The 17,955-nt window shown below is 41.7% G+C and overlaps 1 protein-coding gene across 4 annotated transcripts in view; it reads right to left on the bottom strand.

Moving 5' to 3' along the window:
• Window positions 1-17,794, bottom strand: part of PNPLA7 (patatin like phospholipase domain containing 7) — a 129,208-nt gene extending 111,414 nt beyond the window's left edge. For all 4 annotated transcript variants that reach the window (XR_004841654.1, XR_004841655.1, XM_009636343.2 and 1 more), the window contains exons 1-9: window positions 17,710-17,794; window positions 15,163-15,228; window positions 14,624-14,711; window positions 13,929-14,011; window positions 11,115-11,203; window positions 10,286-10,426; window positions 8,751-8,910; window positions 7,627-7,707; window positions 531-659 (exon numbers count right to left, since the gene is read on the bottom strand). Coding sequence is in view for 2 of the 4 variants with exons in the window: in XM_009636343.2 (XP_009634638.1) it covers window positions 531-659; window positions 7,627-7,707; window positions 8,751-8,910; window positions 10,286-10,426; window positions 11,115-11,203; window positions 13,929-14,011; window positions 14,624-14,711; window positions 15,163-15,228; window positions 17,710-17,742 (870 nt within the window). In the remaining 2 variants the exon portion in view is untranslated. The remainder of the gene's footprint in view (window positions 1-530; window positions 660-7,626; window positions 7,708-8,750; window positions 8,911-10,285; window positions 10,427-11,114; window positions 11,204-13,928; window positions 14,012-14,623; window positions 14,712-15,162; window positions 15,229-17,709) is intronic.
• Window positions 17,795-17,955: the final 161 nt, after the last annotated feature.

Here is a 17,955-nt window from a genome sequence, read left to right as displayed (position 1 = left end):
CTCTTTCCTCAGGTGCTGACAATTGCTTCTGAAGGGGAAATGCATATCAGTCTGAATTTTGTGAATTTTACAAAGCGTCACCCCTCAACAAACAGCTTCTGAGGGTACATCAGTCCTTTTTCAGAATATGCGACACTTTTCCATACTCTAAGCCATTCTGAAGCCTTGTTGGTAAATAACCATGATGCAGAGCCCGCACCAGCACATTCTACTCCACCAGGACCAATGAGCCTACAGTGCAGGTCAGGCTCATTCAAGATGCTACCACATGTAGAAACTGATCCAATGTGTGTATATAGATATATATTAATTATTCCTTCCTGTATGTGATTAATGCTGAGATTATTAAGTCTAGGGCTCTAAGAGCAAGACGAATGGCAGAACTAGTCCAGATCTTGAAAAGAAGTTATACTGAACAGTTCTGTATCTGCAAAAGGACAATGAGCTTGCTGAACTTCAAGATGTTTTCCTTGTAACTTTGAAATTAGAGTGATTCCCCCACCCCAATTCTACATAACAACAAAGCTTACCTGCACCACTCTGACAAGAGTTTCAGGATATTTCTGGAAGACATCTTGAAAGGCACTTGCTGGAAGCCGCAGTATAGTGGACGGAATGGCTGCTCGGGCTGAGACCGTTTTATAAGGAGCAGGGTGACCCTAATAGAGAGTTTCAGAGACACAAGGTTAATTCACCAATTATCTGACCCAATTCTTCCCAATCACTTCCCAAATTTCTAGTTTGATATTGTATATGCTTGACAGACATCACCCAACCACAAAAACCCTTGAACTTATTCTCCGTGACCTATAGGTGGTGTAACGAGGGCGGCATGGTCAGGTGAATTCACACCAGCAATTTCACTAGCATTAAACAGATAGAGAAATAAGAGCTATGAGAAGGTGTATCAGGTTAAGGGGAACTGGCTAGTCTATCAGCTCTCCCACAGTTTCATTACAAAGCCAGGCTTCAGAAATATTTCAATTTCCAGCTATTCAAGATTGCAGAGAAAAAGAGGGTTTGTTGATTTTATTATCTGTACTGATGACCAAGCTATTTGCTGCAGTAACAACCACAGACTCACACAATCAGCAAAAAAAATAACAAAATTGTATAGTAATTACATATCTAACGGAATAAGACAAAAAGCAGGCAGACCTCTTGTGTTCCAATATATATATCTTCATATATATCCATATATATACACACACACACACACACACGAAATATTCCAAATGCCAAAGCCAGAGCTTCTCTTTACTTGAGACAAACTGAGTCTAGACCATCCCGAGTTGCTCAAAGAACAGATGAAGATTTAACAAACCAATGAAAGATAAAACTGTAAGTGCATAGAATATAGAGATTTTTACACTGGAAGGCAAGCCTATGGTTTAGGATTTTCCCCCTTGAATCAAAATAGATTTTAAACATCTACTGCCAAACACTTGGATAAAAAACTCCAGACAACACCCCTTCTACTCTACCCCATTAGTAAATGCGGAAAAGAGTATCTGTAAGTCACAAATTCTTTTACTAATACATGAAACACTGATTAATCCAGTATTTCTAAGAGAAAAGAAATCCTTCTGTGGCACAGAGCAGGGGCAAAGGAAGAAATAGAGTTCCTGATTTAATGCAGTCACAGCTTTTGAAGCTTTCATTCCTCTTGGGCAGCAGAAGGCAAGTTTTTCCAAACACTGAACACACAGATGCTAAATGCTGATTAAAAACAGAAGAACTTGCAAGGCTTCCAGAGCATCAGGCAACTAAACACAATCACTGCAGAAGAATTTCTGCCTAAAGAACACAGCAAAACCAAAGAAGATACATTCTGTACAACTATAACCACCCTGGAAAATGAAGCTACAGCTCTGTCTGCCGTGCTGGTCTGGAAGCCACGATGAAGCAGATTCTAAAATTAAATTAAATTAATTGGAACCAATTTCTTAATTACACCAACTTCAGCTGGCCTCTTTATAAAATCTGGGGATGATATTAATAGCTTTGATTTTCAACATCCTGAGGGATTTGAAGTTTTAAACATCTCTGACCTACAGTGCAAAGCTACCAGCTTTTAATTAAGTAAAGAAATTAACAAATTACATCTCTGTGCCTTTTGCTGTACCAAAATAAACGCAACATTCTTCTTCAGGCCAGTTTAAAGTCTGGCTTCAGACAAAGCAGTAGTTTGGAATCCTCCTTATACTCAAATGTAAAAGAAAATGTGTGTAGTCTGCTTTTAAGCACATACCTCGCTGTACTTGCCATCAACTGTATCTCCTGCCAATTTCTATACCAAATACACAGTGGAAAACCAAAGAAATCTGTTGAATCTTTAGTTGCTGGACAAAGGATGAGCATTAAGTTTAACAGCGTTCCGTAACAGCTATTCAAAAGGGCAAAATAAGCACTGTATATCACATTTATATGGTCTACATTCTACCCAGTAAAGTGTTTAGAGGTTTTTCTGAACAGTGCTTGCTTGAGGACAGACCAATGCTGACAGTCTCTCAGAAACCCAGTCTAAGGATAATAACAGATAATGATGCAGCAGCCTTTTTCTCCAGAGAACAGCCTATCCCTCCAGTTTTTCAGCATATAATTTTTCCTTTTTGAAATCCCTGCATGAGTGCAGCCTGCTTTTGAAAGAGCCGACCACCACATCTAATCGGTCTGGAACACACTAAAAGCTGTCAGAGGAGCACAAAGAGGAAATGTTCCTGTAATTGTCAGTTCTCTCACATATAACGTAATCAGCCACACATGGAGAAAACCACGTTCAAATTATAATATTTTACAATCGCACACTGAGGTCAGAAGGAACGGTGAAGTTATAATCAGTAGCAAACTAGGGGTCTTTCAACAGAGAACTTTTTGTTCTCAACACAGATAACTGTTTACTTCTGTCTTGCTCGAAGAGCTGTGGAGTAATTAAATATCGTAGGTGACAAACGTCACAGCTAAAGTAGTAGTTGAATCCAGGTGATTGCCAGTGGCCAAATCCAAATGAATTTGGTTAAGAATTCTGCTACAAGAGACAGGTCCCTTACATTCTCCCACTTGCAGTAGCAACTCCTTTTGTACCCAAAAATCTGGCATATTCTTTCTATTCCATTGCTTGGATTTCACCTTCCTCCACAATACACCGACACTGCTGCAACCCAAAGTTCTTGCAGCAATCAGCTGCTTCTTTATAACCTCATTATCTTGTCCACTGATACTTGGACAGACTCAAGCCCTGCAGGCTCATCTTTATCTAAGGGTTTTTTCAGCTTCTTTTAATCCTCAGATTTTCATTTTTCCCCCCTCAGTCCCTGGCAATTGATCAATATTCCTCCCAGTCTCTTCTTTTTCATTCCAACTATTGCCACCCGCGCACAGTTTTACAAATACCATCTCCATGTAGAGGACAATGGAAGAGTAAACACCAAAGCTCCAGCAATGAGTATCAAACAACATCTCTATTTGTCCCATTTAATTCTGAATGAAAATTCACCATTCAGGGAAGGGATCTGACTGTACACAGGGGCAGATGGAGCACTCAGCAACAGCTTCTGAAAACACCAACATTCAGTTCAGAGACTTTCTTAATATTTGAGAAAGGATCAGTTCAGAGTCAGATTAACTACAATACAGAATTGTTCCAAAATACCAGGGAAGTGATAGCATCTACACAGATTCAAAGCCTCCAATTCCTCCTTCGAGTATGGGGAAAGCAGCATTTATCTGTTCTCAATATAAGTGAAACACAGGACAAGTCTCTTACATCACAGCTGGTATCTTTGCATTTAGTAGATCTAAGGGGACCTTTCAATTTAAAAAATTGGAAAATTAAATTAGAAAAGTACCTTTTGCGTGACCTTTCTTTTAGACCCAACCACAAGAGGTCACCACATCTTGCAGTGACGTCAATTTTCTTCCACATCTCTCAACCAAGTGGGGGACTGGCCTGACATCATGCGTTACAAAATCAGTCAAAGGAATCATGAACTGAGCTCAGGCAACCCAAATCCTCTCTGAATACATTCTTTCTTCAGGTCAGATCCATGTGTTTGGTGGCACAGTGAAACTTAATGAAGGTTATGGTATCTGCAGGAAGACTCATTCACTAATTTGGAATGCCACTGAGAAGCCTCCTCTATTTTGATCAACACTACTTTCTCTCTCTTTTTGTCCATTTTCACACTACTCCTATGCCTGAAGTCAGCAAGGAGAATAAGAAAGAGGAAAAACAGAAATAAAAAAACCAGTTCACGGAGCCAGGAAACAAGGGAGAAAAGAGAGAGGTCTAAAAATAAATGAGAACAAGTTACTTTAGCAAAAAAATTTGCAAGGTTTATGATGATATACTCTTCTGCACACTGATAACTTTTCAACACACTTTCAGTATTTTTTTATTTTCCGATTTGTCAGTGGTATAAGTAATGACAAAGAGAAAAAAAAGATAGAATGAGAATTAAAAAAACCCCACACAACACAAAATGAATGGCAATCACCTTTAAAAAAACAAAGCAAAACCAAACCACAAATTACTGTTATACAAGGTGCATCCCTGTGAGCAGGAAATCAAGTAAACGAGGTAAGAGGCCTGCATGGATGAATAAGGAGCTTCTAGTGAAACTCAAAGAAAAGGGTAAGCTCCATGGAATGTGGAAGGAGGGTCAGGCCACTTGGGATGTGGCACTTAGGGACATGGTTTAGTGGTGGACTTGGCAATATTAGGTTTCCGGTTGGACTCAATGATCTCCAGGGTCTTTTCCAACCTAAATGATTCTACAATTCTATGATTCTTTCCCTGTTTTCATTCTCTTTGTGGTTAGAATAATTTCTGTGCTGGTATTCATCATTTTGATCCTGTGAGCTACTGGCAACTCCAGACGGGACAGCCTAGCTCTGCTGCCGGTTGTACTGCACCTTCCTACACGCCATTGCGCAGCGCTTGCCACAACTTTGTTTTCTCAGCAGCCTGAGCCAGGGTTACACAGTTGCACCATCTTAGAGTTGGACCTTTGCCTCTTGACACAGAGGGAGGTAAAAGCTGGGGAGAAGATGAAAGGGGAAGGGTTGCAGAGAGATGTTCACAGTCTATAGGAGGAAGGTAAAAAGGAGCATGCTTGGCATTATCTTCTTAATGGAAATTGCACCAAGTACAACAGAATGCTGCAACTTCACAAAGGAGCTAAATTGCATCTTCCGTTTTTTGCTGCTGACAGTTGTACCCAACAGACGCACATGCACACACACACAATTTTCTTCCACTGAGGTTGCTGACCTACGAAATCACTGTTTACAAAAATCTGTGACTATGTATGCTTTGGTGGGGACATGTGAAAAAAGATGAAAAAACCCAGGGCCAAGTCAAGTTGGTCTTTGGGAGATACAGTTATTAGGAATCATAGAACCCCTTGGATTGGGAGGGCTCTGGGGGAAGCCACCTCGTCTTGCCTGCCAGCACCCCAATGCTTTTTGGCTGAGCTGCTCCAACCAGTGGGTCCACAACCCCATCTTGATGCTTGGGGGCTATTCCAGCTCAGGGACAGGACAGTGTCTTTGTGTTTGCTGAACTTCAGGAGGTTCCTCTTGGCCCGTTCCTCTGTCTCATCCAGGGTACCTCTGAAGACTAATCCTGCCATCAAGGCCGTGAACTGCTTCCCCCCCCTCTGGGTTACCATTACCCGCCGACTTGCTGACGTGCCTTCCGCCCCTTGTGCTGGTAACTGATGATGCTGATGCTGAACAGGATCGGCCCTGACGTTGTTCCTTGAGCAATGCCACCTCTGCTGAGAGGGACCTGGGAGTCCTGGTGGGCAATAAGCTGACCATGAGCCAGCAATGTGCCCTTGTTGCCAAGAAGGCCAATGGTATCCTGGGGTGTATTAAGAGGAGTGTGGCCAGCAGGTCGAGGGAGGTTCTCCTCCCCCTCTACTCTGCCCTGGTGAGACCCCACCTGGAGTACTGTGTCCAGTTCTGGGCTCCCCAGTTCAAGAAAGACGAGGAACTCCTAGAAAGAGTCCAGAGGAGAGCTACTAGGATGATAAAGGGACTGGAGCATCTCCCCTACGAGGAAAGGCTGAGAGAGTTGGGCTTGTTCAGCCTGAAGAAGAGAAGACTGAGAGGGGATCTCATCAACGCATACAAATATCTTAAGGGCGGAAGTCAAGAGGACGGAAGCAGTCTGTTTGCAGTGGTGTCCAGCGACAGGACTAGGGGCAATGGATGCAAACTGAAACACGAGAGGTTTCAGTTGAATATGAGGAAGAACTTCTTCACTCTGAGGGTGGCAGAGCACTGGAACAGGCTGCCCAGGGAGGTTGTGGAGTCTCCTTCTCTGGAGATATTCAAAGCCCGCCTGGATGAAGTCCTGTGTAGCATGCTCTAGGTGAGCCTGCTTTAGCAGGGGGGTTGGACTAGATGATCTCCTGAGGTCCCTTCCAACCCTTACGATTCTGTGATTCTGTGATTCTGTAAGGAGGATTGCTTCTTGTTTATTCAAAAAGAATACAGGAAAAGAGCATGACTAGTATTTATGTTCCTGTATGATGACCCTGCTCTTTAGAATATTAAGAAAATTTACTGGTGGAACTAACAAGGGCGAAGATTCCTCTAAGTCTGCTATTAGAATGGATTTGACAGCAAGAACTAGACTTGTACAGTCCAAATTGTTCATGTGCCATTACTTTCTACAGAAAAAAGTGTGACCAAGCTTAAAAATTGTTTATTGCTTTTGAGAGGTTTTATGGAAATTATAGATATATGCTTGCATCTAAAAGCGGCAAAGAACGCTTTACAGAATCATTAGAACTACTTACACATTGAATAACCGTACCTTTTAATGAAATGAGGGAGCCAAGCACAAGACAAACGTGATACAAGGTCAAATATGAACAACTTACTGATTAGATTATCTTCATCCTCTCAACAACCAAAATCTTTCAAGGAAGCACTTTAAGTGCTTCTGTATTATCGAAGACGATGAATCCACCACCTTCCATTTAGCTATTCCTGAATAGATGCACTGTGACAACTTCAGCAAAAGCACCATTGTAATTCCAACTGAAACAAAATCCACACCACTAATTTGCACAATAAATATGACCAGCTAGCATTTAGCTCATCCTGTCACCTGCCAAAGAGCACAACCTTCAGCAACATTAACGTATTAGGAAAAACTTAAATCCATCAACTGGTTTCACAGTATAATTACAATAATAACCAGTCAGATTTATTTTCATTAGACTAAATAAAAATAAATCCAATAAGTAACAAATGAAACAGTGTAAAAAGCCTGGACTTCTGGGCCCTAACCTGGTCATCCTCTTCCTGACTGCTCTGTGACCTTGAGCAAACCAAACCATACCTCACTTCTTCAGCCATAGAAGAGTAATTCACATCCTGCTGCTTAGCAGAAATAACCACTGTTACGCTGTCAAGCATACATGTTCACCACCAACTTACATACCACAGAGCTAAGTTTACAGCTGTGAAGGCCTGGGAGGCGGAAGAGAATTGGTCAAAGAAATATTTTGCACTCTGATTCTTTCCTAGCGATATTCAAAGGCTGCTTCCCCTGACAGGCTCTGTGACATAAAGCAGCACTGCAAAAAACCTGCATGTTCAAGAACTTACCGTGATAACATCAAGAATGCTGAGAAGGCTGTGGACGCTGTCTCCTGCCAGCACCTCCTTAACAACCACTTCTGTTCCATCCTGCAAGTGTGGGATGGAAGGTTACTGCAGGCTCACAGCTGCATATTTTGCATATATGGAGCATTTCAGAAAGCTTAACTTGCTCTCATTCTCCCAGATACTCTGAACAGTCTCACAGAGATGGTCCCCCATTATAACGTGGATGCTTGTTTTCTCTCTGCTCTGATGGAAATGCACTAATTCAAACCACCAAAGTTTGAAACGACCATTCTAAAAGTGATAAATTAAAAGAAACCAAAACCCACTTTTGTCTAGGGAGAGACGTGACTGTCTTTGCTATTTAACAATAACCAAAAAAGTTTCCTTCACTCAGACAGAATTAGCTCCCTTTATCAAGGGATTACATGTCAAGAGGTAGTATAAAACAAAGAGCAGCAAAATACAAAAATATACAGAAATCAGCAAATTTGGGATAATGTACAAACACACACCCCCCCACATTTTCAGCCATCAGAAAACTGTTCACATGTTAAAGCTAAACTCAAAGTTCAGTCAGGAAGAAGGAAACAAAAAAAAATTAATCATTTACATGGCAGAAGGGATTGCAGGGGCTAGCGCTCAACATTTTAAGACTCACCTATAACACAGGCCATCATTTCTTTCCCCTGTCTAACTAAAAGTGAACCTGAATCTTCCACGTCCCAGGCAAACCCACTAACTACCACACTAGAATATTACGGAGTGAAGTGTACTTGGTCTCTCCTGATCTGTACTCCTAACTATTCTACATACCTACCACCCAAAAGGAGAATGTTTCCACTGCCATGGGAAGCTAGTCTTGCACCCTGTCTTCCCCCAGTAACTATGCAACTAGAGTATGTCAGGGCATTTCAGAATGCCTGATCAGCACTGTGTTTCATTCTCTCATCTAAAGACATGGGGAACAACAACTCAAAACCTTGATCTTTATAACTATCATGGCCCTGAAGGGTTGGAAGCAATCCTTTCTAAATCGCTACAATTCAAATACCTAAGCTTAATCAATACTTAATGATGCACGCCAACAGATTGATCTCAAGAACCCTGGATCAGTTTATTCTTACGCTTTCTTGAATGCAAACTTCCAGCTTGCCGTCCTGCACAACGTAGATGCTGTTATCCAGCTGCCCAGGACGAAAGATGTATTCACCTTCATGCAATTGCACAAAAAACATGTGCTTGCACAGTTCCAGGAAAAGAGGTTTCTCAAAGTGGCCAAGGACCCTGCAGGAAAGAAAAGCAGATATTACCCTTTTTCCCTTTTCTGCAAAGGGAAACCTAAAATTGTCACTGCCTTTGGAAAATCCTTCCTAAATTAGCAAAGCCCCAAGGCACAAATAGCAGAGGAACCCCAGAGGCGGTTGCTGCATGGCTGTTCAACAGGACGGCAGAAGGAGCAGAGGTCCCCAAAACAGAAGTGCAAGAGTACTGAGAAATGCTGAAAACTGTAAATACTGGAGTCCCTTTCTGAGTAGCCCTCTGAGCAATGCCAGCAGGCTCAGAAGGAATCATACCCAGTTTTCCCTCAAGCAAACACCAGCCTATCTTTTGAAGGGGAAGAAAATATGAAAGCCTGCAAGAGTCACACATTGCATGAGAAAAGTTACCCTTGAAATTTCCCTTGTCATACAGTTACTGGAACACACGAGAAATACCAAAACCAAAAGGAAAAATTCCTGTCATCTGCATGTATTTGCACGTTTGGAATATTACATCTCCTGCAGGTAGCATGCAACCGGACTCCTGCGATACTGAAACTAGTCAGTCTCCACCAGGCAGACAGAAATATGCATCTTAAACCTGATCGTTCAGTGCACAGCACCAGAAGGGCCCTTCGCACAGCTCCATTAGCTCACATTTAACAGGATCAATCAATCAAATTCTACTGCAACATCAATTAGTCATAGGAGATCGTAATTCCATAGTAGAAAGTTTAGATGATTTAAATAGCAGTTTTATTACAGTATGTATGACCTTCAGGACTAAATTATATCATCACTGCGAGAAAAATGAACATACACCAACAGAACAAATATTACAGGTCTGAAGATTTCATCCTCTTTTCCGTGTCAGCAATATATACACTTGACTGAACAGGCACAAAGACCATCCTTTCCTCCCAATCCAGCAGAGAGCTGTGGGGATTAAGTTGACTTTGATTGTGTTTGCAACCATTTTAGCCAGAGAAATAAAAGATTCTGCAGTTTAGAGAGTTGTCAATATGGTATCCAATTAACATTTACCAATTATGATGCCTTTCTGTACCAAAAAATTGCCTGATATAGTCTAAAGGGAATTTTATAAGTGTACTAACAGAAATCTGTTCATGTTAGAAAAGCTTTATCATCATTATCCCCAAATTTAGGCCACTATTCTATGTCTTTTTTTTTTAATAAAAACCACACACAACTATTTTCTTAATGTTTCTAGAAAATTGGAAGTCATTTATTCTTTCCTCATGCTCAGATGAACTTTCAGTCAACTGCTTAAAGATTCTGACCATGCAGTGATGAAATTTAAGACGATACAAACTGCCATTTAGATCACTTGAAGATCCGTCAAAACCCAAATCCAAACTTATCTTTCCATTTAACATTACCTAACATTTTTAAGCATGTACAGGACTTCCGATGGCAAATGGGAATTTTTTACATCAAATTCAGTCAGATCTGCCTCTAGCAAAGAGGGAGGTGGCTCTTTCGGCTGTAGAGTCGGACACTCCTTCTTAATACGCAGAATCCTACAAAGAAAAAGACGAGTCAGGAAGTTCAGGAAGTCTCCTTGTTTGTCTTAAGTGTGAGCTGTATACCGACACCATAAGTTGACTGCAATACTGAATGCACACCGTGCCAAGTTATGCATTATCAAGTAGATAAAACAGCAGAATCCCACCCTCCAACTGCTCCTTTCCTGACTTTTTCTCCAGCAAAAGTAGAGACAGTGCTGTGTGCACACATATTCCTGCTAACGGGTGATGGGACGAGGGGAAACGGCCTCAAGTTGTGCCAGGGCAGGGTTAGGTTCAATATCAGGAAAAATTTCTTCCCCAAAAGGGTTGTCAAGCACTGGAAGGGGCTGCCCAGGGAAGGGGTCGAGTCCCCATCCCTGGGGGGATTTAAAAGCCGGGCAGATGAGGTGCTTAGAGACAGGGTTTAGTGGTGGGATGGCAGGGTTAGGGGAACGGTTGGGCTTGGTGATCTTAAAGGGCTTTTCCAACCTAAATGATTCTGTGATTCTATGATTCTATTCTACGCCATTTCAGCAAACTTTCCTGCAAAATGTGAGGCCGATGCACAGCTGACAGGACTGTGAAAAAACAGCAGCTATGGAAAAGCGCTGTGCTAGGGATAGGTTCCACACCATAAACAAAAACCCCACAAATCCAGCCTCCATGGTATGAATTTTCCCCTTCCCAAAGGCCCAAGTACCTTTTAGCCAAAGATAAAACTTTTGCCCGTTTCCGCATCCTCTGGCGAGGCACAGTGTTCCCAACCAGAGAGTTTGGAAGAGTTGTAACCTAGGAGGAAATAATGAAAACAAAAGCATTTACTAAAACCCAAAACAAACAAAAAAAATCCCAACCCACTACTTCCAACCGGGCAAAGGCTCCAATTTATCTAGCAAGTCATTAGAGCATGAGCAGAGCAAAGCACTCGTGTAAGACCTTGGAGGATTGGAACAACAGCTACTCCAGGATCACTTTGTTTCTAGAAAGCAAGTAGAGTATACTTCAATTTTAATAAGCAACTACTACAGTGGTAATGGATGGTAGAGGGGGAAAAAACCTTTTACTCTACAGTTCTCACTCAGGAACAATCAACATCAGGCAGGGAAGTAACATTTAAAGCTCCAGTGCTCCTACACCAGTCTGTGATGTGGGCAAACTAGGGCCTGGTTCATCTTTGAGCTGGTGACAAACAGCACAGACATGCAGTGAGGTTTTTACTTGTTTTTAACAGTTACTAAGTGCCACCTTCTGGAGAAATTCAACAACTGCACAACCAAGAAAAAAAATTATTTACTTTCAAAACATTACTAGCTCTTCTCAGGGAGTTTAATCCCAGGAAAAAGTTTCTCTCACATACAAACAAACAAAAAAATGGTTTGGAGACTCACTTTTTTTATTTGGTTTTTGGTTTTTTTTTTTTTAAGAAAGTAAAATCTTAGTATTTTATCAAAAATCCATGAAGTACAATCAACAGCAGTTAGTTTGTAATAGTCTGTCTTATTCAGGAATAAAGGCAAAAAGCAAGGTCTAAAACTCCAAACCAAAAACTACCTGAAATGATTTTACCATATGGATCTAAGTATTCTTTACTTGTGCGCGTTACATACAAACAACTGCATTAAAGAATATTAAAAATACGAAGTTGCTGGCAACACACACAATTCCTTTTCACCAGGGGCTTTTTTGACCAAGTTGTCTGTGAAGCCTGATCTGCAATGCAAAAGCAAGGTTCAGGGACTAACCTCCTCCCTCCGCAATGAGCCGCAGTCCCAGAACTGAATATTACAAACATCACAGTGTCTAATTATTAAGTGCAAGTATTTGAATTCACCAGTTCAGCAGTGCGAGGCAGAAGGCTGCAATTCACAAGAGGAAGTGTTCCACAACAAGCAGTGACTAACAAAGCCAGGTTACTCACCTGTACCTTATTTTTTTCCATGGATGTTGTTTTTAAGCACCCTAATGATGCGAGTGCACATCTGGACTCGAGCAGCTTGTCCCACAGGGCACAGTTAGGACACCCCACACTCTGCCTATGGTCCCGAAAGGGGCCAGTCCCAACCCTGCCCCACAGCTCCCCTGAGTTGAAGAGTCCACTGCGCCCTGGTTCTGACTCTACAGGACGGTGGGCAAGGAGCACTTACACAGCCAGAATTAAATAGGCTTTTCCTTCACCAACCATTTATATCTACAGACACAAGCAAGCAATAACCATTTGCTACTCTGAAATGGGGTCAGAGTCCCCACCTTAGTAAGAGGCAGCTTTCCAGAGTCAGGCTTTATCATCAGCAACCTATATACTAAAACTGTGCATGGAGTTCCAAGAAGTTGCTACATAGATTTTGGTATGGGAAGTGTTGAGTAAGGAAATCACCTCGACCTCCAGGACCTATTGTGCAAGCTTGTAAGGAAACCAAATGCAAAACCTCTGCACTGACATAGCCACTGACGACACCTCTGAAAAGATGAGCTCTCTTGACCATGGTGGTACTGTGAGTAAGAAAAAAATGAGTCTCACATTCTGCATACACTAAGGACCTTCAAGGGAAGCATGTGTTTGGAGGAGAAAGACGGGAAGATTAACCTCCTCAGTTAAATGAAATCCAGGCAATCAGTGCTGAACACCTAGCATGCCTACTAAGATTAACCTAATCCATTAAAGGAAATGTCTGCTTTCAGATTTCCTAAAGCCTTCTTGTTGCAGTTTCCCAAGAAAAGCCACTTGCAAAGTAAAAAACAAACAAAAAAATGAACTAAATATCAAACAGGCAGCTATGGACTTGAAGGATTTAACCAACTGATGCAGAAACACATTCCTGACTGATGGAAAATCCCTGAGGAAACCTTTCAGAATAACAGGACAGGAGCAACATCAGGACAGCACCCAAGCACAGGTGGTATTCCTTGTGACAATCCAAGGCAAAGAGGTCAATCTTGGGATAAACCCCTCTTGAACAGTCTCTAATGAGTCAGTTTGACAAGTCCCACTTCCAAGTCGTAACAAGAAAACAAGGGTTCATATGCTGAAGAGCTTAGCGCTCTTCACAGGTGGACTGCAGAAAGGTAAATTCAGGTATCTGCTCCGCAGATCAACTCACATGAGAAAGAACATGTCAGCTTTGGATGTAATGGCAGTACTGGAGTCATTACCTGAAAGGGACAATCCTGAGGCACTGAGTAGCTTGAATATAATCCGAAATACTGATAAAGACAGATTACTATAGATATATAAAAAACCATCAACTCCATAGTGGAGTTAGATTTACCCCTACCCTCAATGTCTGCAAATATTCTTGAAAGAGGTAAGGTTTGGCCAGAAGGAGAAGCTATTGCTGTTCCATCAGCAATTCAGGCAGAATTCCAGGAGCTCTGAAACATCCCCAAAATTCCAGTAAAATTTAATAGGTTGAAGGCCCTGGGCCAGGCTAAGCAAGTGAGGTATTTAAAAGTTTACAACACCTCCTGAACAGGATTTTAATCTTTACTTCCCTCCTGCTGTGCCAGATGCACATACCTTTCTCATGATCTTCCGCCCATAGAACATCACTTTGTCTCGCTTGCGAAATCTGTACTGAGGCACGTGTGGCTGAAGTTGTTCTGAAAGAGAAGCATCCCATCAGAAACCACCTGCAGCTCTCTGCCAAGGGAAACTGAACTGAGCACAGGCTGTCCATCTTGCTACCTCTATACCAGCTGTGGCTCCTGTCTGCTAAGCAGCAAGGTCTTGTGGCCAGCGTTTGGAATTTAAACCCACACTCTGGTTAGCCATGCCAGACTAGGGAAGAGCTGGCTCAAGGCTCTACCTAATCACTGAAGGAGATAAAAAGGCTCTCTAAACAGATACAAGGATTAGGTCATTTTAATCTCACAAAGAAAAGCTCTAACTCACCCATTTCTCATTACTGTAACAGTGAAATCACAGCAGGGTTGAAATTATTTGCGTGCCAATGGATACTAAGGCTATCATACACTAGAGAAATAAAAACCTCCAGCGTCCTGCATGCAACAGTTATGAATTCTATGTTCAGACCTGGGTGAGTGAATCAACACAAGGTCTTCATCCTTTTAACACTGTTTTCCTGCAAGAACCACTATCTGCACAGCAAGCAGTTATTACAAATCAGCACAGAATCTACCACGTTGTTACAAAAATACTGAAGATAACTGAGAAAACTGCTTTTAAAACATCTGCAGTTATTGAGTACTTACTGGATTGTTTCACTCTTCTGTAAACGACAAACACAACAATCGCTATAAGCAATAATACGACTGCAGCTCCAATTGCGATTCCGGTCAGCTGTAAGAGGAATTTAGGGGGGAAAGAACTTAGGAAATTCTAAAGTTGAAAAATTAAGTACTTTTTGGAGGGCTGAAGAACACTTGGCTCAGCAAGATATCTAAAAGTCAAGCGCATTCATACTTGATTTTTTAATTAAAATGTCACACATGCAGAACGTTTAAACTACATCAGTGTCTCACTCATAAGCTCACATGCAAAATATTCAGCATTTTCATAAGCTCACATGCAAGGTATTCAGCATTTTTCCCCCCAAAGATCTGTGAACCGATCAACTCAACATACACGGGATGAAATAACAGGAATTAAGTCCTGCCTCATGCACAGCAGCAGAAGAAACAAACGCTCAGAGTTTGGCTGTGACTTAACAAAGTTCCTAGAACTTAGGAGAATCTACACACTATTTACGCACACGCAATCTTTCATCCAGTTGATCAAAGCCATACATTACCATAGTAGTCTGTATTCTGTCTTCTACAAACTGAATAAGTCGTGTTCCGCCTGCTGGTAACATGACCTAGCACCAAAAGGAAGGTGAAATTAGTTTCGCACAACTGGTAAAAAGCCTCCATAAAAACATCTCAATGCCTGGTCTGGCACATACAATGCAACTTGACTGTATTTTCCAACACCTTTCTCTCAACTATATCCCGCTTCACAAACACAAGACGTGCAGTGCAGAGGGGTCGTTTGTGGAGTTCCCCATTGGTGTTGGTTCAACGCATTCCTAAGTAGCCCTAAACCAGGGTCTTTTTTTGATGATTCCATGTTAGAGAGAGCAACAAGGATGAGAATTGAACATACAGGACTTTCTGAGCCTGAGAAAATAAGTCATAAACCAGCAGATTAAATTCACCATAAAAAGAAAATTATGCACGTGGGAAAGAGATCCAACCTTAGGTCCTGGGACCTGTGCCAACTATTGTTGTTATTTAGGAAGAAAATCTGGCAGCTAGGATAGTCTCACAAAGGCCAGCTCAAAGCTTACCAGAATGGCGGGGGGGGGAGCAAACCAAACATTAGGAACAAGTAGGAAACAAATGCAGGACAAGGACAGATATATCCCCCTGTAAGCCTTGAACCTCACAAGTACTTGAATCTTAAGTCTCAGTTTTGGCCCTCAGTTTCAGATCTGGATGACCTTTTAATTTAGCTTTGCCACCAAGAGAAAAAATGAAGTGCACGCTGAGAGTCACCAGACTAGTCTCTCTCACGAACTTTGTTCCAGTTCTACAGAACAAATAAAACTCCTGCCTGACCAGTCAACTCAAAGGGATCGCTGTCTTAAGTTTGTCGTCTTAGGTTGCTTTAATGCAGCATATCCACAATTTATCTTCCCAACATTAGTCAAACTGATTCCACCGCTGGTATTATCAGACTAATATTAGTGGGATTGTAGTGGAAAGTCACAAGAATTTGAAAAAAGCAAAGTTGAAAATTAAATATATTAAATTAAATACCACAAGTTCCTGGTATAAGTCTATTGTGGCCATTTAATTTTATTTCCCCTTGACAGTGTCAGGGACACGCACAGTTCTGCCACTGTCCAGGCCTGTATGATCTCAAATAACATCGAAAATAGTAGTTGCCAACTGACAGTCGCACTACTGCTACACGAGGAGAAGGAACAAATTAGGAAGGAAAAGAATTAAAACCCACATGCGCACAGCGAGCCCTCATGCCTGAGTACAGAAAAATGACAGAAAGAAGAAATTCAGACTTCTGAGAAAAACTGAGTGGTTTGTGCCAGGTTTCTCACAAACACTGGTGAGAATTTGCCAGTCCCCCCCACACTCCGCAGGGCCTCTTTTCAAGCACTGACAATCCTTCCAGAAGAGCAAAGAAACCAAGCAGACAGGTTACAACCTTACAGACGCTCAAGACACATAACCAGTTATTGTCACATGACAGCATCTGAGACAGCTATGAGGTCACAATGAAGTCATCAATTCTATAGGGCCCTCCCATCAGCCCAAGGTTGCAGGACCTCTCCTAGGAGGGCTCCAGCCAAGCACCAAAATTCACGGACTTCACACATGTCTTACACACCCTCCAACAATTCTTGGAGACACAACACGCATGGGACAACCCTGAAAAGACCCCAACTTCATCAGGGAACAGGACAATGATGCGCTAAGCGTATGTGTCAGCATAAATAGCATTTGCCTGCTTTTTCCAATGGTGTAGAAATTTCATTAAGAAAATGAGAATTAACCATAATTCACAAAAAACATACTGCAACGTAAATAACACTCATGTTCCTCCAGAGCACCAAGCACAGAGCAAGCAGCTCTGCTGAGAGTTTAACAACCCTCACATTGCAATCAAAGGCAAACAGTGGGACATACCCCATTTCAGGAGGGGGAGAAAACATTTATCAGCGCCGAAAGCAAGCCCTTAAAGTTAGGATTGCCCAAAACATCCGCCTTCCTTGTAGCTCATAAGCACATGGGCCTGCATGCCTACGCTTGGACTACAAACACTGGATCTTCACAGAACATTTTTAACTGCGTACTAGTAGGTTCTATATATTTTTTACTTCTGAGAAGAACTATTCCTTATGATGGGCCTTGCCTTTCATTACTATGAAAAGCACTACATGCCTTGCTGGCCTATGAATTTCAGATTTATAATTAAGAACAAACACAAGAAGAGCTAACTGCCAGAGAACCCTGCAATTCTTCCATCTTTAGGCTAAAAAAAGTTCTGTTGAAGCAAAAAGTCCTTAAATCGTGTCATTCTGCTTGGAATATGAAGCAGAGTATGAATGGCTTGAATAAAAAAAAAAAAAAATTAAAAAATTAATAAAGACACACATTAAAAACTTAAAATTTTTGGATGGATAAAGATTTTATGAGGAAAGGTTCTTTCAAAGTAGAAGCACTACACCTAAAGACATTACCCAAATGTTATCAAGTTTGGTACAGTAGCTTTCAGCTTCTGGAAATACTAATAGGGAAATAAATACGACAAAAAATAACAGCAAAGCATACTGTACCTCAGAGCTGGTGCCGTTGCCTTCTTCATCCATGTCTGGAGGTACTGCAGGAGCAAAAATTAAAGAGAGAAGACCAAGTTAAAAGGGGATGGCGCTCTCAAATCCAAAGTCTTTTTAACTCGGCAGCGCAAAGCGTCCCCAGAACGGCTCTTCCCGTTTGGCAGAACAAGTCGAGTCAAGGGGCACAACGTTATTTTTTCACTTCACCGTCCCCGGGCTGAGCAGCAAACCCCAGCGAGCCTTGGG

This window comes from Egretta garzetta, unplaced genomic scaffold (genome assembly GCF_000687185.1).
Source record: "Egretta garzetta isolate BGI_Z169 unplaced genomic scaffold, ASM68718v1 scaffold143, whole genome shotgun sequence".
Taxonomy (NCBI): domain Eukaryota; kingdom Metazoa; phylum Chordata; class Aves; order Pelecaniformes; family Ardeidae; genus Egretta; species Egretta garzetta.
This window is presented reverse-complemented; position numbering and strand designations above follow the sequence as displayed.